We start from the raw sequence: 21,942 nt of genomic DNA, 5'->3' as shown, positions 1-21,942 counted from the left end.
TCGTAATTCCAATTTCTGGCTAGATGCTATGAAGGATGAAATGAATTCTATGGCGGACAACCAAGTTTGGAATCTTGTAGAATTGCTTGATGGAAAAAAAGCCATTGGCTGTAAATGGGTCTTTAAGACCAAGAAGGATTCATCAGGCAATATTGAGCGCTACAAGGCTCAACTTGTTGCCAAAGGATTTACTCAAAGGGAATGAGTTGACTACAGGGAAACCTTTTCTCCTGTTTCAAAGAAAGACTCTTTCCGCATCATTATGGCATTGGTAGCACACTTTGACATGGAATTACATCAAATGAATGTGAAAACAGCCTTCCTTAATGGAGATTTGGAAGAAGAGGTCTATATGAGACAACCCAAAGGGTTTGTCTCAAGTGCTGGTAAGGAGTTAGTTTGCAAGCTTAAAAGAGCAATTTATGGTCTTAAGCAAGCTTCCCGACAGTGGTATTTGAAGTTTCACAATGTGATTTCTTTATTTGGGTTCATTAAGAATATTTCTGATCAATGTATATATCACAAGGTTAGTGGGAGAAAGATCATATTTCTCATCTTATATGTAGATGATATTTGGCTTGCAACAAATGATTTAGGTTGTTACATGAAGTGAAACAATTTCTCTCTAGACATTTTGATATGAAAGATATGGGTGATGCATCTTATGTCATTGGCATAAAGATTCATAGAGATATAAAGAAGGTCTTAAGGTACCTTCAAGGGACCAAGGACTTCATGCTTACATATAGACGAACCGACAATTTAAAAATTGTTGGATACTTAGATTCAGACTTGGTGGGATGTGTTGATTCTAGAAAGTCAACGTCAGGATACATCTTTATGCTTGCTGATGGAGAAGTATCTTGGAAGAGTGTAAAACAATCACTTGTAGCCACTTCTACCATGGAAGCCGAGTTTATTGCTTGTTTTGAGGCTACATCACAAGGTGTTTGGTTAAAGAATTTCATCTCTAGGCTTAAGATTATGGATTGTATCTCTAGGCCATTGAGAATATATTTTGACAATTCAGCTGCTGTATTTATGGCTAAGAATAATAGAAGTAGTAGTCGAAGTAAGCACATCGATATTAAGTACTTAGCCATTAAAGACCGAGTTAGGTCTAATGAGGTACAGATAGAGCATATTAGTACTAAACAGATGATAGCTGATCCTTTGACAAAAGGCATGCCACCAGGATTGTTTAAGGATCATGTTACCAGTATGGGTTTATGTTCTGTAACGTCACTTATATGACTTATGTTATATTATATGACATATTTGCATATGAAATTCCTATTATTGTTTGTTTCTCATTTGGTCAGTATATATGCGCATACATGATTGAGAATGACAAATAAAATTCAGTGAAGGACCTAGAATAAGCATTGGGCTTATTCCTACAGAAATACCACATAAAGAGTTTATTCAATTAGGAGATGTTATATTGTAATACATAGAAGGTAATACTCGATTAATGAGAACCTACCGCTATGATTCGTGTAATTTGTCTTAATTGTTTAAAACATAGTATGTAATTACAAACTATACGTAATAAATGTTTGGACCAAGTGGGAGAATGTTAGAATTTTTATTCTAATTGTGGTCCAATTTGTTAATATAGAAATTAGTTTGGGTGGTGTTGTAATTATTCATTATTATATGACAGTTGGTCTGTTCTTTGATGGAAAGAACACGACTGTTCATCATAAATTTTATAAAGTTTTGGTCCCCAATTCTGATCACACAAGAACAAAAACACACCTTGATTCCATCTGATTCTGTGATTCAAGAATTGGAAGTTCCAAATTAAATCAAAGAATTTTATTGGCAATGGCTGGAGGTACGTAAATTACTAGTTTTATAAAATGTCTAACAGCAAGTAGATAGAAGAAGCTGCGAAGTGATCTTCAAAAAGTTTTGCGAGTTCCTAAAAACGAGAAATAGAATCTGCAGGCAAAGAACAAAACTGATCAAGTGCAAGACTGTCTAAAAAAATAGGAAAATAACGACATAAAACAGGGTCAGAAGCACCGTTTACGATCATTATTGATCGAAATTTCTTAACGTGCTTCTTTGGGTCTCCTAACCCATCGTAAGGAGTTAGGGTCATCGGCAAAATAAATCTTTTGGGCATTTGAAAATTCATGATGTCAACAGTGAACGAACAATGTTGTTGGGTTCATTGTCTTCATTTTCTGGCCGAACTTCCTCGTGCCGAGGAATTTCAGAAATATGTGTTGGATTAGATTCATGATCTTCATCCTCCACTTGTTCGGTGCGATCACCATTGTTTTCAGTCCGGGCATTAATCAGCTCAACTATCTGGTTCGCCATCCTTTGATTTTCCTCTGCCATGCGTTGGTTAGTTTGTTGTAGCTCGGTTACCATCCGAAGAAATTCAAAGGGTGTTAGTGGAGGTAGCTCAGCCATGGATGGATACAGGAAGCTTTAAGGCCAATAAAAGGGATGAGGAAAGATTTTATGTCTTCGACCCCACGGTGAGCGCCAATTGTTTTGACTTGGGTTGCCAAGGTATAACTCGTCGGTAGTGAGTCTTCGTACCGACTTGCAGGTTGTTGTACCGAGCTTATATTTTCAGCAGGGATGCACCTCGGCGCGGAAGCGAACAACAAAAGGTGGAGAAGTACCTGCAAAAGGCACTGCAATACTTAATTCAGTTCAATGTATCCAAGAAAATACCATACATTCATTATATGTAGGATGAGGTATTTTGTAGTTACGGGTTTTATGATTATTTTCATTGAAAAACAGTTATATCATATCGGGATGTTATGATTATGGTCGTTCGTTTGGTTCGAGTTGTACCGTTTGGACGAATTATAGCTCATTAAGCTGAGCTATAACGTATAATGTTGAGTTATGACTTTTTAGTTAGATTGTAACAGTCATATCACAAATTGTTCTTACCTAGGTTGCCGAGGTATAACTCGCCGGCAGTGAGTCTTCGTACCGACTTGCAGGGCATTGTACCGAGCTTATATTTCCAGCAGGGATGCACCTTGGTGCAGAAGCGAACAACAAAAGGTGGGGAAGTACCTGCAGAAGGCACTTCGAAACTTGAGTCAGTTCAATGTATCCAAGAAAATACCGTACCTTCCTTTTTTGAGGGTATGTTTTTTATGATTATTTTCATTGAAGAGCAGTTATATCATATTGGGACGTTGTGATTATTGTCGTCCATTTGGTTCCGAGTTGTACCGTTTGGACGAATTATAGCTCGTTAAGCCAAGCTATAACGTATAATGCCGAGTTATGACTTTTTAGTTAGATTGTAACAGCCATATCACAGCCCCCAAGCTTGGCTTGTTTCAACCTGCTTCATTAAAAATATCGTCAAGCCAAGCTTGAGGGCTGTGATATGGCTGTTACAATCTAACTAAAAAGTCATAACTCGGCATTATACGCTATATCTCAGCTTAATGAGCTATAATTCGTCCAAACGGTACAACTCAAAACCAAACGGACGACCATAATCACAACGTTTCGATATGATATAACTGCTCTTCAATGAAAATAATCATAAAAAACGTAATCGCAAAACACCTCATCCTACTATAAGGAAGGTACGGTATTTTCTTGGATACATTAAACTAACTTAAGTATTAGAGTGCCTTTTGTAATACTTTCCCACCTTTTGTTGTTCGCTTCCACACCGAGGTGCATCCCTGCTGGAAATATAAGATCGGTACAACGACTTACAAGTCGGTACGAAGACTCACTGCTGGCAAGTTATACTTCGACAATCCAGGTCAGAACAAGAACAAATTATAAAAATCCAATTTATTCTTATTTTTTCATTCAAAAAATTTGAAAAAAAATATAATTATAAAAAATTAATAAGAATAATAAAAAAATAAAAAATAAATTGTGTCTTTTGTTAGTATTTATGTTTTATGTCAGAATGAACACAAAATACATTAGCTCAGTATCTGTGAATACAATATCTCTATCTATATCTTATTTGTCAAATATAATTTTATATATCTATATCCTTATTTCAGTATCCCTCTCTATAAACAAACGCAGCTTTAACGAATATTATCACTTAAACTATAAATTCTTGAATAGAATTCCATTCAATATTTCAATATCTATGGTGTACATGCTAACATTACTATTTAATGATTAATTCATGCTTAACAGTACTACAACACGTTAATAGTGAATGTCTGAGTGATGTGCATTTGACTAACTTTCGACTTGGGTGAGTCACGTGATAAAAAAAGAATCCTAAAGAAAGTACCAATATTTAATATCTACATTAGTTTTTTTTTTTTGGGGTATTAATATCTACATTAGTGTAAACACATATTCGTGGTCAATTTAGACATAAAATTGATGGAACGCGGATCAGTTTACTAAAATCCATTTTTCCATAAGTTCTAAGTTTCTAACTATGGAACTTTCTTTTTAACACCAATAAAAATTAAACACACATTTCTTTGGTTAACAAGAGAGGAAATTTTTTTTTTTAGTAAATATTGGTTAGGAGAAAACTTTGTTTTTCAGGCCTTTTCCTATTTCATAATGTAGTTTAGACGGCAAAATTTCAAATCACTCATTAGTTGAAAAGTAATGTCGGAATTTGAGAGTATTGAGACCAAAGTTAACAAGTTTGCGCTAGGATTAAGACTCCGTTTAACTCAGACGCTGTCAATTTAAAATTCAATCAACACTTTGTGTTTGTGAGCTGTTTGTTTGTGTTGGAAGGGACAAATTAGTTCGAGTAAAATAAATAAATAAATAAATAATCACCTTACCCGATCTTCCATGTCTATATTAATATTGTGAGTTCTGACACTCAATAGCTCCCATCTTGCACATGATTCAAACGATTATATAATTTGAGAGGACCCTTAACGGTCACTGCACGGTAGAGTATTATAGTAGTAGAAGCTTTTGTCCTTCCACTACCGTGCTCAGCTTTGTAGATCTTATAACCCAGATCTTCAGGCATATTCTAATACGGTAATACCCACGTTATCGCTTCTTTTTACCAGTTTTTATGCCACTCCCACTTGTGGAGAATCTTCGTGCCGTTGTAACGCTACCACATACTACAAAAAGAGTGCATGGCATGGCATCAAATGCATAACCTCAACCTACCCTCTCTAGATTGGACCTTTTATCCCCACAAAACCTGATGGGATCACAAATAGGAAGCTTCTCTATTTAGCAAAAGAGATTTTAATGAATGTGAAAAAATTTTTAAAAAAATGTAATAGAGACAGATGGCTTAATTATTTCCTAACACCTTCCCTGAATCTCTGATGCACTCCAAGAATCCGCAAAAGCAAATTAAAGAGGAAAAATAAAAGAAAGAGAGGCAAGAAGACAGAATCCTATTCAAATCCAATAAGTGGATGGATATGAGAGTGACCCACAAAAAGTTCAAGAGTAGATGAGGCGTGGGCCAACTGCTTGTAAAAGCCAATCATATTATCCACTCTAACGCCGTTCCTCACGCCAATTTCTCTTTCCTCGCAATGAATCAATCATCAATAAGCAAGAAATGAAAAATTAAAATTGAAACAAAAACAACCAAGCTTTGAATGAGGCAGCTGAAGAAACGACGTGGTGCAGTGAGGTACAGCGGAACATTGTCCACTGAGACTGCAGGAGCACCAGACTGAGCACACCAAACACCGATGTCATTGCATTTCCTCTTGGGAACATGAACCTCGGACCCCACAACCTTAACGGCTAGCTAGCTTCAACCAACCCCGTTGCCGGAAAACTGAGTAAATGAACCACATGATGATGTCAGAAAACCAGGTGACGGGAACAGTGCCTACTACACTGTTTCATGATGCCGTTGCCTTTTGGCGGGAAATGCCACCGTAGGGGTCCACATTCCCGCCCCCAATTTGTCCACACTCGTCCACGTGGACCTCGACCCTCCATTTTGTCAATGACGTTGACCGTTTTTGAGTGCGAGAGAGCATCACGGATTAAGATTACACTTGGTTTACTTTCTTGTGGTCCCCACCTAGCCATCTCCGACTCCGGCACTTGAAGGGCCCCAAAAAAATTGAAAAAACTGGCTCCATTCTTTCTTTTCTTTTTCTCTTTTTTTTCCAACAAAGAAAAAACAATTAAGAACTACAAACTGTTACATTTATGAAATCAAATTAACCAAAAAAGAAAAAGGAGGATTGAACTTTGAACAAAATAATGTCAATCAAACTTTGCAGTGATGGGTTTATGTTATGCTGGAGAAGTTTGAGAGGTGGGATCGGCGGAGGAGGGGATATCAGGGCCGACACGGCAGCCTTCGAGCATGAAAACGATGTCGGACATGGTTGGTCGGTCAAGCGGATCAGGTGCCGTGCAAAGCAAGCCTACTTTGACACCCAACAAGAACTCTTCCCACTCTGATGATTCTGGGTCCAATTCAAGCAACCCTGGCTCTAGTAGCTCAGTAATTTGACCCCTCTGTAGTTGCTTCTTCACCCACTTGACTATGTCTTCGTCTTGGGTGAACATCACGGGGCGCTTTCCTGTTAGAAGCTCCAGCAACACGATGCCAAAGCTGTATACATCAGACTCCTTGGTGGCTTCCCCGGTTAAGATTGCTTCTGGAGATACATAACCCAAAGTGCCAACTGAGCCTGAAGTTGAGGCTTCGCTTGGGGTTGCTATTGTTAGCCTCTCTAACCCAAAATCAGATAAATGGGCTTCGAAATCTGCGTCGAACAGGACATTCTGTGGTTTCACGTCCGCATGGACCATTGAGGATTGGTGCAGGAACGCTAATCCCCGAGCAATTCCCAGTGCAATGAGGTGTCGCATTGGCCAATTCAGAACATGGCCATCTTGATGTGAAGCTTCTTGGAGGAGTGTTGCCAGGTTTCCATTCGGCATGTAGTCGTAGACTAAGAGTCTCATGTCTGGTGGACCAGCATAGTAGCCTCTTAGAACTGTTAGGTTTCGGTGCCTGACTTTGCCTAATGATTCAGCTTCTTTTCTGAACATGTTCTCGTCCAATGCCCCATCTGGGAGCCTGCGGACGGATAGGACCATGCCATCGTTGTAGCATGCCTTGAATACTAGTCCAAACCTTGTTCTGCTCAGCACATTCTCCTCGTCGAATTGTCTCGTCGCCTCTATTGTTTCGGCCAGTGTGATTTTGGTGTTGAACATAACCAGCTTTGGTCCACCGTTATCAGTGCTGCCTCGGCCTCCACTTGCCCCAGAACTGGCCCTTGCCGGGCTCTTTTTCTTCTCCCCTGAAACCCCTTCTTTGAGTCTCTTTCGCCATCGGAGTAGGCTGAAAATATAAAAGCAGCAACACAATGCAAGTAATAAAGCTCCAGATGCAATGATGATAATCAAGACAATCAACCTCTTTTTATCCTTTTTGGTCATCTCCTCGCACTTTCTATCCAACGGCTTCCCACATAATTTCTCATTACCTGCAAATGAAGAGGCATTGTTGAATCTAGAGCCCAATGCTGGAGGTATCTCACCGTCAAGGTTGTTCCCAGAAACGTTGAAGTAGACCAAGCCAGGGATCATAGAAAGATTACTAGGAATTTCCCCACTGAAGTTATTAGCAGAGAGATCCAGCATTGTTAGGTTTGACAGATCTGTCAATGCCTCTGGTATGTTCCCTGAAAGATGGTTGTGATCCACTAACAAAGAATTCAACGAGGAGCATTTGGAAATATCCCCAGGCACATCTCCAGATAAATTGTTCCTGCCCAAATCAAGCACTTTCAAGTGGCTGAGACGAGAAATATCAGCAGGAATATGACCTGTCAAAGAATTCGATCCAAGCTCAAGAACTTCAACATCAGAACAGTTTCCAATTTCCGGAGGAATCACCCCCGAAATGTGATTATGAGCCAATGAAAGCACGGTCAGCGAACGAAGAAAGCCATAGTTTTCAGGTATATGGCCAGAAAATTCATTAGAGCTGAGATTCAAATACTGCAAACTCATCAAACTGCTAAACCCTTCAGGTACATCACCAGATAACTTGTTCTCCTGCAGAGCAATGACTTGCAGATTTGGCAGACCTGAGAGCTCAAACGGCAACTCACCTGAAAGATTCTGTTTGCTCAAGTCAAGTGTAGTGAGCCTGAAAAGATTCCCCACACTAGCAGGAATTTTTCCAGACAAGTCATTGCCACTGATATTGAGAACAATCAATCTATTCAGATTTCCAATAGTAGGAGACACTTCACCGCTAAACTTGTTTCCACTGAGGTCAAGCACGGTCAAATTGATCAACGCCATTATCGTATCAGGCAAGGTTCCATTCAAACTATTACCTCTCAGACTCAACGTTTCAAGAGAGGAAAGGTTACCAAAACTCACCGGAACTGAGCCATGGAAGTGGTTCCCCCCAAGGGACAGCACCTTCAATTCTGTCATGTCACCGAAAAACGAAGGAACTTCGCCGGAAAGCTCGTTACCTTCAAAGTCAACCACACTCAGCGACCAGCATTTCTTGATTTCCACAGGAATGGCGTCGGAAAACGAATTGTTGGCCATCTTTAACTGCACCAGTTTGGTGAGGCTCCCTATCTCCGGCGGAACCTCGCCGGAAAGTGCATTGCTGGAAACATCAAGAACCGTTAGCGTAGTGACATTGGTTAACCACAAGGGAAATTTGCCTCGTATGTGATTGTTCTGAACATCCAAAACCTGAAGAACAGTGAAACACGTGCTCTTCGTCTCAGGCCCCACGAAATCCGTGAAACCGTTGAATCCAAGTTGAACTATCCGAAGCGAAGGCGAGTGGACCGAAACGTTGCAGAAAAAGGAGGCTGGAATGGAACCAGTGAGATTGTTCTGTGATAGAGACATCACCTGAAGATTCGGCAGGGCAGAAATCGCCGACGGAATCACGCCGCTGAGAGCGTTTCCTTCAACGCTGAGGTGCACGAGAGAAGAGCAGTTCGCGAGCGCCGAAGGTAGAGTTCCCCTGAGGAGGTTGTGATCGAGCCAGAGGTACTGCAGCTGCTGAAGCTGCCCGAAGCTCGCCGGAAGCTCGCCGGAGAACTGGTTGTACGATAGGTTGATCAGCTGGAGCTGAGAGAGGTTGGCAATGGCAGTTGGAATCTCGCCGGAGAAGGCGTTGGATGAGAGGTCAAAGTACTTGAGGCCAAGAGGGAGCTCGCCGGAGACTTCTCCGGAGAGGTGGTTCTGCGCCACGTTGAAAATCTGAAGACCGGTGAGGTTCCCGATCTCCGGCGGAATGACGCCGGAAAAAGAGTTGTCCTGCAAGAAGACAGAGTGCAGGAGTGTGCATTTGGAGAGAGACGAAGGAATGGTTCCGTTAAAGGAGTTCGAACGGAGGCTTAACTTGCGCAGCATGCGCAACTCGGAGATTCGTTCAGTGAGTCTGCCACCGAGTTGAAGGCGAGGTACGCGCAACTCAGTGACACGGCCGCTGGTGCAGGCAACGCCGCGCCAGTCGCACGGGGCCGCCGGCGAGGAGGGATCCCAGCTGTTGAGAGCTCCTAGAGGATCGTGAAGGTTGAGCTTGAAGGACGTCAAGGCTTGGATCTCAGCAACGGTTGCGGCGCTGCGATCGGCGCAAGATAAGAAAGGTGCGCACAGCACTAGAAATAGTAGAAGAGCTCGCATTGCAAAATGGTTTGTTAGTTGTCACAGCTTCGAAGAGAAAAAGAAAGAAACTCTGACAGACAGAGCAGTGTTATAATAAAAGGGAGTTGAGGTTAGCGTGGTGTGAAGGGGCAGCGCACATTAGCAGAGTGAAACAGAGGACTATCATTGAGTAGGGGTGGCGTAAGTGTGCGCCGATGTGCGTATTTGCCGGATTTAGCAGCGCTATGCTACTCTCCGTTTTTTTTCCGTACGGAGAGAAATAGAGAGAGAGAGAGAGAGAGAGAGAGAGAAAGAGACTCACACTCACACACCCTCTGAAGTTTCTGTTTCTGTCTTCTTTATTTGGGAGGGTGTGTGTTTGTTAGTGAACTCTGCATCTTTCTTGCCATTTTTTTATTATTTATTTTATTTTAGGCTCGTTTCCCTCTTTCCCAAAACTAGGAACGCTTTGAAATAGCACTTTTGAAAACGGCACTGTGTGCATTTCTCATGGGACCCTTTGAGTCTACTTCCTTTCTAACCTCATATGATGTGGTATGGCTTGAATCATTGAGTAGTTCTTTGCTCTCTTAAAAGAAAAATATATCATTATTTTAATAAATTTTCATGTTGAATGTTCCAGGTGTTTCTGATTGTTTTAAATACAATTACAAGATCTGGAGCAACAAATAGCCTTTAAATGGACCAAAGTTGTAGGTATTTTTTATTAAATAAAATTATGTATCTTACTTTTTGGTCCCAAATCCAAATACATAATAATTATACGAACATGAACATGTTTGTACAAGAAAATATTCTTTTTTTGGTAGTTTAGTTATTTAGGTCGTGGTCTTGTCTATCTCAAACTACTGTTTTTTCTCTCTTGGACATATTTGGTTGGAAGTAGATGAAATTGTTTAGTGTTTTTTGTCTGATGATTGAGTATTTGGGGAAAAGCTGGGGGGTTTTCATGCTCGGACGGCTTAGACATATTTTTAACTTGTTTGGCACTTTATGCTTACACCCCATGAATATAGCGGTGTGTTTGATTTTTTTCTAATTCTCTATAAAGTTTTGTATGATTCGTTCCCCTTTCGATTGAATGGTCAAATTCAAATACATCATATGAAGTTGAAAGCAAAAGCAGCCAAATTTTTCACTATAGCTTAGGCTTTTGAATCCATTTTAGCCATAAAGTTCTAGTGGGAAAGTGCAACAAAGGCTTAATCCCCGAGGTACAAATTGGATTAATGTCCATCAATTCGGTGGACCATAAATCTCATAGTCACACTGATGGACTTTAGTAGTTAGAAACATCTTTCGTACATATATTCACTTTAGTTGTAAACATTGACAATGTAAAGGTTGCCAAACAAATTTCAAATCAATGCGGTGTTTTGGGATCAGGACAAATATTACAACCAACTTAGTAAATAAAATTAATGATTAAAGAATAAAGAATCAAATATATTTTGTATGCTCCAGCTAAAAAAGGTTTAAGCTTTAAAAACACAATCCATGGTTTCATAAAATCTGTAGTAATTAAAGAATGGTCCAGTGAGTAAGTGGTAGTAGTAATAGAAATTGATCACAATTCACAAGCATTCTAGCTGGATTATTGAGTATGTATGGTGCAGTGGTTGAGAAAGTGGGATTTAGCAATTCCTCAAAATAAAGATGCGTTAGGAACCTGTTTAGCATTTGCATGAGTTTTGGTGAAACACCCTAATCTTTTTAAACTAGGCTTAAAGCCTTATTTGGATTATATTAATAGTTGATACTTTAACTTTTATGAAATTTTTGAAATAAAATTTTTATATAAACAATTTATAAAAAATTGAATAATTAATTTTTATTTCTAAAAGTCATTTAAAATAGTGAGAGTCTTAATTATTATAATCGTTATTAGTTACAAAATATAAGTGAATTTAATGATACTATCAGAGAAGATAGACGTACTAAATTATGAAGTCAAAAATAATAAAAAAAACTTTACTCGTTAAAAAAATCAAACATCATGACCATAATTATAGTCACTCAATAAAGATCAAATAAGGTACATAAAAAATCCTAACTCTTGCACTTTGCATAACTATGACTAAGGCAGCTACTTATCCTCCATTATTAAAATGAATTTGAACACATACTTGACCTTTTGTGTCTATGTGCTTAATATCTAGCTCTTAATCATCTTATAATATATTGCTCCTTTTAGTTTAATCGAGTAGTGTATTACTTTGTGCTGCATCGTTTCTGTGGAGAAGAGTGAGAAACAAAGATTTTTCAGTAGTTTATCTATCTAGTGTTATCGTATTCATCATCAACCACTTTGAGTTTTAAAATAAAAATAATAATGATGTAACGTAGTTCAATTATTATTTTCAAAAGTTCTTGTTAGTGAGAATGGTGTGGCTTTTAGATGCTTCTGAGCACTTATGTTACGACTCATGTGACTCATGACTAAAATGCATATACTATTAAATCATACAAAATGTGAACACAAGAACCTTAACTTGATTTCTCTTGATATTTTTCTAACTTCTCCTTACTTGAACTGAAAACGGTCCATTGTTGATATGGACTCTAATGCAATGCGTGAAATTGACTTTAACTTTTCTTAAACATTCTTTTAACATTACTTTGATTTTGGAGGGTATTGAACTCAAATTGTGTATAAAATTGATGGGAGTCCCCTCCCTTACCAAAAGTTTTTATCCTAAAAGTTTGTCGAATACCTTCTCTTACTGAACAATCACTTCAATTATCTTGTCTTTGAGGGTCACCTTCCCTTACCGAAAGATTATTCCCTCAGTTTTTTATGTACATAAGATAGTTGTTATAATGCTAAATGTGTATGTAATAAAGAGACATTGTATCATGACATCCGAACGCTAACATCATTATTTAAGATATGACACATTAAAATGTCTTACTCGATAAACTCAATATAAATACAGAGGTTGCAGAAAATACGGATCCTGTTCAAATATCTGAGCTCGTGTTGGATTTATTTTAGAAAAAAAATCTCCATATTCCTGGTTTCCATAGTTAGCATAATTCACAGAGGATATCTCCTCATACAACGTATGAATGAAATTTGTGAATAAGTTGTAACGAACAAAGGGGCAGCAACTAAATGAGAAAACGATATAGTGGGGGCAAAATGAACATAATGTGGCAGAGTTAGTTAGAGGAAGTAGACACGCGGAGCATGGTCCAGATGTTCAAGGCATGAGACGCAGCAACAGAAGATGCACTATTAGTAGGAAATTGGAGAATCATGGGAGATAGAGAATTGTGATATTTGCCTCTCTTCTTTTTGAATTCTCTTTCTCCTTCTTTTCCTTCTTTCCTTATTCCAAGTCTCTCTTTTCTTCCTCTCTCAGGTTCTTACAAGGAATTCATGGCTGCTACCCTTTTATTTGCCTCAATAATTCCAATTTTTCATAGTTTCTTAATAACTGTCATACTTTCTCCTCCCTTACTTATGTTCTGTTCATTAATTTCTTCAATTATTAATACAATTCCACTACAATTTTGAGGTATATACTACTGTTTATTGTTCTATTACATCTTATAATTTCTGCACCCTTTCAATTGGTGCTTTCATTTGCCATGGTAGAAAACACTCGCATGAAGACGATGGAAGCTGAATTGAAGCGTTTGTCTCAGATGATAGAAACGGTGGCTGAGGAAAATAGAGCAAAACGCGCTCGAGCATAAGAGGCGACGAATATGAAATTTGAGGCGATTTAATCGTCCCACACTTAGCTACTTTCCGATTGGTCCCGATAGCACTCCATCTCTCCCGAGTCTCCACCTGGTTCGAACTCTAGAGTTGACAAATAGTCGCGTCCGTGGTCACAGCCTCGAAGGGTGAGCTTCGATCTTCCTAAATTTGACGGTACTTCTGCGTTGAGTTGGATCATCTCTACAAATCAATATTTAGATTTCTTTCAAGTACCCGCGGAGGAGAAAATCGGCCTCGCTGCGATGCACATGACTGGCTCGGCAATTCCGTGGTTTCAGATGTCACAACGCTCCACTCAGTTTCGTTCATGGACGCAACTCAAGCGTGCGATTGAAATAGAGTTTGGCCCCTCCTTATTCGAGTCTCCCAGAAAGCTCCTCTTCAAGCTGCAACAGCAGGGTTCTATAGGTGACTTTTACACTGATTTCGTAGCTCTTGCTAATAGAACTCATATCGAACCTGCTGATGTGTTACGCGACTGTTTCATTAGCAATCTCCAGGACGATATTAGTCGTGAGGTGAAAGCTCAATGTACACCCTCACTGATGCGTGCTATAAGCTTGGCTAGGCTCTATGAAGACAAGTTTTCGACATCCCTGTGACACACTTCAGGTCCGGCAGCCTCTAAGTCCCTATCGCAAGGCTCCTTTACACCTGCGCATACCTTTCAACAAAACCACTTACCTCCCTTGCTTCTCACACCAACTCAGAAGCCAGCCCTACCACCACCTAAAAACTTAATTTGCCATTTGTCACCAGCAAAGATTCAGAGTAAACGAGAGAAAGGCCTTTGTTATTGGTGTGATGATAAATTCACAGCTGCTCATATAAGTGCTCGAATCGACAATTTATGCTTATGCAAGTGGCGAATGATGAGAAAAATGTAGTGGCGAATAGTGGGGAATATAGTGTGTCTGAAGAAGATATTTTGCAACAGTTGGATGCAGAGGTGATAGACTGTCACCTTTCTTACAATGCCATGCATGGAACGTCGAATCAATCCGCTATTTGAATCAAAGCTCACCTTGGTGAACTAGAAATCCAAGCGCTCATTGATGATGGGAGCTCTGATTGCTTCATCCAGCCGCAGATTGAACAAAATTTTTGAATCTCTCCATTGAACCAGCTCTGGGAGTCCAAATTATCGTGGGAAATTTTGACATTATGCAGGTTAAAGGTCGCATTCCTTTGCTTGAGGTGACACTGCAGGGCTATAAAGTGTTGGTCCCTGATGTATTTGTTTTAAATGTTGCTGGTGGTGATCTTGTCATTGAAACCGCCTGGTTGAAACGATTGCGAGCCCATATTGTGGACTATGAGGCAGCTTATATTCGTTTCATGCATGAGAGTAGTTTGATTACAGTACATCGGGAAAAGGCTAATGCTATAGCTCAGGTAGAATTCTACCATATCAAGAGACTTGTGCATACTAATTCTATTGATGAGGCTTTCACATTGCAGCTGCAACCTCAGGTTGAAGTTGCTCATTCTTCCTTGCCTTTGCCTGGAGTCATACACCCTGATTTGGCAAAACCGCTGCACTCATATGCTCGGGTGTTTGCGCAGCCTTCGGGCTACCCTTACAGCACCGTTATGATCATTGTATTCCTCTACACAAGGACGCTGAACCTGTTAAGGTTAGACCCTACCGCTACCCTCACAGTCAAAAGGCTTAGATAGAATTGATGGTCCACCAGATGCTAGATGACGGGATTATTCAACCGAGTCGGAGTCCCTTTTCCTTTCCAATATTACTGGTAAAAAATAAAAATGTTACATGGCGCTTCTGTACATACTATAGAGCCTTAAACAATATCACTGTTAAGGATAGTTTTCCAATTCCTACGATTGATGATTACTTGATGAACTATTCGACACTTCCATTTTCTCCAAGCTTGATCTTTGTTCTAGTTACCACCAAATTCTGGTCATCCCTAAGGATAGATACAAAACAGCTTTCTGCACTCACCAAGGCCTTTACGAATGGTTGGTCATGCCATTCGGCCTCACCAACGCTCTAGCAACATTTCAGAACTTGATGAATGATGTGTTCTGACTTTACTTGCATAAATTTGTCTTGGTCTTTTTCGATGACATTCTTGTTTATAGCTCCTCCTTTACTTTACATTTACAGCACTTGGAGATTGTGTTAAAGTTATTGTAACAGGAATGCCTTTATGCTAAGTTGTCAAAGTGCTCTTTTGGAACCAATGAAATTGATTATTTAGGGCATACTATCTCACACAGTGCCGTCCACATGGAGAAAGCCAAGGTTCAAGCTATTATGGAGTGGCCTCTACCAACCAATGTGAAACAATTGAGGGAATTTCTAGGTTTAACCGGGTAATATCGTCGATTCATTCGTCACTATGCCTCCATAGCTAGTCCTCTTACTGATTTACTGCGTAAAGATGCCTTTGCTTGGGATGATAGAGCTACAACTGCTTTTAAACGATTGAAAGCTACCATTACATCCAAACATGTCTTAGCTCTTCCAAATTTTGAGCTACCATTTGAAGTTGAGACTGACGTCTCAGGGACAAGGGTTGGTGCCGTGATGATTCAAGAAAAGCATCCTATAGCCTTCTTTTCAAAGAAGTTGTCTCCTTCATTGTAGAAACAATCAACTTATGCTAGGGAGTTCTATGCGATTACAAAAGCTGTAGCAAAGTTTCAACATTATTTACTGGGAAAGAAATTCAAATTCGTACTGATCAGCAAAGTTTGAAGGCATTAGTAGGTCAAACTCTACATACACCTAAGCAACAAAAGTGGTTCCATAAGCTACTTGGGTATGATTATGAGATACAGTACAAATCGGGGGCATGAAAATGTTGTCACTGATGCCCTTTCACGCTGTTTTTTCGCAGCTTGGTCTCGTCCCAATGCGAAATGGATGGGGACTCTTAAATTGGAAATTGAGGCAGATGCGCAATTGCAAGAGTTGTGGCAGTAATGTCTTCAAAACAAGTAGGTTGATCCACACTATACGGTTTGAAATAGTATTCTATTATGAAAGGATAGAGTAGTGCTCCCTGTAGCCAGCAACCTCATTCTCCTTATTCTTCATAAGCACAATGATAGTTCGAGCGTGGGACACTCTGGTATCACTAAAACTCTTGATTGGATCCGCTCCTAATTCTACTGGATATGCATAGGGACATTCAAAATTATGTCTAGAATTACTTGATATGTCAGTAAGCTAAGGCCGAGACTACCAAGCCATTAGGGCTTTTTGCAGCCTCTCCCTATTTCGCATCAAATATGGGATGATATTTGCATGGATTTTATCACATCCTTGCCTCCTTTTCATCGATACTCGGTGATCATAGTTGTGATTGATAGACTCACCAAATTTGCCCATTTTATTGCTCTACTTTATGATTTTGATAGCAAGACAGCTTTCGAAGCTTTCATCGAGCATGTTGTTAAACTCCATGGTTTTCCCAAGTCGATTATCTCCAATCGTGATAAAGTGTTTATTAGTAAATTTTGGCAGCAATTGTTCCGAGCTCAAGGAACCGCTTTAGCGATGAGCTCAGCCTATCACCCGCAAACGGACGGCTAAAGTGAAGTCTTGAACAAGACTTTGGAAATGTACCTTCATTGCTTATGTTTTGAGAATCTCAAGCACTGGCTTGACATGCTTCCGTGAGCACAATTTTGGTACAATTCCATTTATCACAACAGCATAAAGATGGCTCAGTTCAAAGTTTTATATGGACGTGATCCCCTTTCCTTGGTCAAATATGAAATTTCAGCAAAGGATGAAATTCTATTACAGGAACTGTTGTTAGCTCGGGACAGTTTGATTGAGCAACTTAAATATAACTTGTTACGCTCTCAAAAATTCATGAAGACTTAAACTGAAAAGCGTCGGTGATTCGTGGAGTTTGCAGAAAGAGACTTAGTATTGGTTAAGCTCCAACCGTACCGATAGCATTTTGTCGCATTACGTCACTGCCAAAAGTTGGGATTGCGTTATTTTGGACCCTTTCCCATCTGTAGAAAGTTGAGTTCAGTAGCTTATCACCTGAAGTTACCAGCCGAGGCCAAAATTCACAATGTGTTTCATACTTCCGTCCTCAAGAAAATCAGGGGCAAGCAATATGAGCAATACTTGCCACTGCCACTTTGATCGAGTGAAGAAGGTCCTATTCTTAGTTCGCATACCATTGTGGACCGCCAAGTCATCTTGAAACATGGCCAAGAAGTGCAAAAATTGCAGATACATTGGGGACTAGGTACAAGGGCTGAGAAAACTTGGGAGAATGAAACAGAATTCCTCCAAAGTTATCGAGATTTTAACATTGAGGACAAAGTTGAAGTTGAAGAGCGGGGTAACGTAACAAACAAGGGAGCAGTAATTAAATGGGAAAACAATATAGTGGGGCAAAATGACCATAATGGGGCAGAGTTAGTTAGAGAAAGTGGACACACGGAGCATAGTCTGGATGTTCAGGGCGTGAGATGCAGCAGCAAAAGACGCACTATTAGTAGAAAATTGGAGAATCATGGACGATAGAAAATTGCAGTATTTGCCTCTCTTCTTTCTAAATTCTCTTTCTCCCTCTTTTCCTTCTTTCCTTATTATAAGTCTCTCTTCTCTTCCTCTCTTAGTTTCTTAATAATTGTCTTATTTTCTCTTTTCTTACTTATATTCTGTCCATTAATTCCTTCACTTATTAATATAATTTCACTACAATTTTAAGGCATATATCATTGTTAACTGTTCTATTGCATCTTATAATTTCTGCATTCTTTCATAAGTTGGCAAAAGGTTTAGAATGATTTTAAGGAAATGAAATAAGATAATGGTTTTCTTTATAATAAAGTGAAAAAAGTATATGAATGACAATTTGAAAAAATAATAGAAGATAGTAGAGATATACCACCTAACATTTTTGTATAGGAAAGGGGAATATAATAAGAAAAGAAGAACTCAAATCACTCTTAGGTATGTCCAAATTGTGTTAAAAGAATCTAACTCATATTTAGGTGAAACATTCAATCTGAATCGTCACTTTACAAGTCCTATAAAATTTTCTACGTTTAGGATTTGAAAATGAGAAATGTCAAAGAGTCATCAGAATTTATTATTTTTTTGTCAGTAGTTAGCCATCAATGCTTAAAAGTGTAGGCTAAAGTATGTTGATGGTTTACAATACTAAAAAAATTGAGTTGATGGCTAAAAGTGATGGTCAAAAATAATAAATTTCTCATAGTTCTCTAGCATTTCTCTTTGGAAATACCTATTAGATATAAATTTAGATATCGGATAACTGTAGTTTGAGATATTTATGACAAAATATTAGTATGTTAGACTGATTAGTTATAACGCGATTTTCTACTATAAACTTGTAACAGAGTTATCTACCTAATTAAATTTGATTATATACTGAATTCAAAGAATACATCTAATTTTTTCTTCTTTTCATACATCCAAAGATTATTCAAATCCAATAATTATGAAATTTATTATGATTATATCTTAAAAGTTATCTATTATCGGTTAAGAATTTACTAAAATTAATATTTTTAATATTTTTAAATTTTAAATTAAATATATTAATTTTTTTAACAGCATTATCTTTTAATTTTTTTATTATGAATCTAAATTTTAAACTATTATAATTTTAATTAATTAATTATTAAATAATAAATATAATTAAAATAAACTGGGATGTTAGTATGTTACCACTAGCGTGGTAGAGGAAACCATCTAGGAAACATGTAGTTCATGTGGCCAGAGTGACAACGTGATTGATGAGTGTAGCGTTGTAGGCCATTCAATTTAACCATAAACAATTAAACATGTTACAGTTTGTGACAGAATTGAATTGCATCAGGTAACGTTTTATTGCTCCATTTTGATGAGCAAGTCAAAACAAAGTCTTTATTGGTGAACTGAATCATAACGGGGCATACCCAATAACTGAATAACACACAAACATCATTTAAGATTGGACCAGCTTCATTTGTATTGTTTTTCAGATATTGGAAGGGTTGTTGGTAATGGCATAGACCTGGGTCTTCCTAATACTGAAGCATCAAAAAATATAATGGAAATAGTGGACTGGAGCTTTGTGGAGAGAGCACCAATGGGACCAGCTTTCCATTTGCATCATCTCTCTCTTGTTCAATAATTATTCCCTTCAAGACCTTCCTTTTAATATTGTAAAGTAGTAGTAGTATTTTACTATTTTTACATGAACAAAAGATTTTCCGTTTGTAATTTATTAACATAAATATATAAAATGAGTCTTTTCAAATTTTTTTAGAAAAAATTTAAGAGTCAGCAAAATTTATTTTTTTTACCAGTATTTTTAGTTATTAACTCAGTTTTTTAGTTTAATAATTCAACAATATATTTTTAGTCCGTATTTTTAAAAATTGTTGATTAATTACGGACAAAAATAATAAATTTTATTGGACCTTTAACCATTTTTTAATTTTATCTGTTATTTGTTGATAAAAAAATTAAAAGTTCCTCAATTAATATTGTGAAGGATAACCTTTTATCATAAATTTTTTTTTTTTTACTTATCTTTTTAAAGAAATTTTTTGTGCATATTATCTTCTTAAAGAATGTATGGGAGAGATAATTTTTTACAATATTAATTAAATAAAATTAAAAGTCAGTTTTAGTTTTTTATTTTTTCTATCTTGGTATTAGGTATTTTAGGGTTGTGCTTTTCCATTTGCAAAATATATATATATATATATATATATATATATATATATATATATATAAATTCTTGTAGTTATCCATTACATATAGAGATATAGAGATAGAAATAGATCAAGTTAGACTAAATTTTATTTTTAACAGATCAAATTTATCACTTAGTTAATTAATCTGAGTTTGAGGTACAATAATTTATATATAGACTTTTTTTTCACTAGTACTAAATATGACGTGTTATTGAACCTGTCTTAGTCTAAAACTTTTCAAAAGTCTTGACAAAAATCTTTTTTAGAAAGATAAAAAAATTTAAAATTACTATTTTTTAGTAAAAATTATTTATATATAATATATCAAATTTAATGTTTATAAGAATTTTTAAATTTTTAAAATATTAAAAATACAATAATTTAAATATTTAATAATTTTATTAATAATAAAAAATTATTATATATTTATTTATTTTTAACATGTTTATTAAAATTAACAAACCAATCAAGCTAATTAGTACATCTGAATCTAGTCTTTTAACATATTTAGACTTTTATAATAATTTAAACCTAAAGATATTTTATAATAGGTCAAACCAGATTAGACCAAATATAAATTAAGTTGTAAGTTCTTGATAAACGGTCTAATTAACCTATTTTCACCTCCTAGTTACATATTTTTGAATAAATAAGCCACACTATAGCTCTACAACACCACAAATCTTAAGGTCTTCAAATAGGGGTACGGTATTCAAGGCCCTGTTCGAATTTAAAATATATTTTGCCTGATTTTAGGTTTGTCATCTTTTTTATCCAATGTTATTTTCGGGTCGGGTTATGCTTTAAGTCACCTGATCTGCTTAGAAGCCATTTTTTATGATACAAAAAATATATTTTTGTATAAAATTAGTAATGTTATATTACATTTTATACTTTAATTAATATTTTTATATTATACGGTTTATTTTTGTTTTAAAATAGTTTATTTGGTATAAATATGATATAATATTTATTAAATTTAATTTTAAAAATAAAATTTTATTACTTTAGTATATAAAATTTACGAATTTGTATATAATAATTTTACATCGAGTCAACCTGGTTTAATCTGATATATTTCGAGTCATTTTTGAGTTAAATCAAAAATAAATTCGATGATCTTTTAGGATCGGAGTCAGAAATCCGGCCCATGAATAACCATACCTTCAAAGTAGAATTTATGGCAAATATTAAATGAATTAACTAAATCATTTTAAATATGTCATAAAGTAACAAAAATAGATTTTTTTTTAAGATTGAAAAGATGATTTAGAATAAAAAAAAATACAACACTGTAAAATGGATTATAAAATTTTACTAGGATACATAATTATATTAATGTTATATATATATAGGAATTTTTAAAATAAATAAATCAAATTTTATATTTATATTTATGTGTATTTTTAGAATTATTTATATTTTTTATTTTATTATTTGTCTTGTTTACACATAAGATAAGTAATAAATTATTTTATTATCATTTTTTTCTAAAGATATGTAATTGCATTATTTTGTAAAAAAAAAATATACTGCCTATTATAAGAACAAAGACAAAAAAAGGGAGATCTCTCACTTTGATAAATACTAATACTAGCAAAAGAAAAACTAACAAAAGAGATTGGAGATTCACAAAGAACAGTGTTCTATAACTTGAGTAATTCATTGTTGGAGCTTCCTTACTGTTTCCATAATTACTGTTGTCGCCAGTTTCTCACTTTCAAAGACCTCCAAATTTCTCGTGTTCCACAACGCCTAACATAAAGATGCAAGAAGGGTCATAGAAGGTTGTCATCTTTCAATGCCTTTACTTGCCGTTTGCTAACAAATTACAAACTCCATAGTTCCATTTTACACTATAGCATTCACAAAAGGAGAGAAAGACTAAACCTCAGGAG

General features: G+C 36.8%; 1 protein-coding gene across 1 annotated transcript; it reads right to left on the bottom strand.

Moving 5' to 3' along the window:
* Positions 1-5,333: 5,333 nt before the first annotated feature.
* Positions 5,334-9,893, bottom strand: LOC130979086 (probable LRR receptor-like serine/threonine-protein kinase At4g36180). Its single transcript, XM_057902440.1, has one exon. The coding sequence runs from the start codon at positions 9,616-9,618 to the stop codon at positions 6,229-6,231; it is 3,390 nt and encodes a 1,129-aa protein (XP_057758423.1). The 5' UTR covers positions 9,619-9,893; the 3' UTR covers positions 5,334-6,228.
* Between the last annotated feature and the right edge of the window lie 12,049 nt (positions 9,894-21,942).

This window comes from Arachis stenosperma, chromosome 5, assembly GCF_014773155.1.
Source record: "Arachis stenosperma cultivar V10309 chromosome 5, arast.V10309.gnm1.PFL2, whole genome shotgun sequence".
NCBI classification, from domain to species: Eukaryota; Viridiplantae; Streptophyta; class Magnoliopsida; order Fabales; family Fabaceae; genus Arachis; species Arachis stenosperma.
This window is presented reverse-complemented; position numbering and strand designations above follow the sequence as displayed.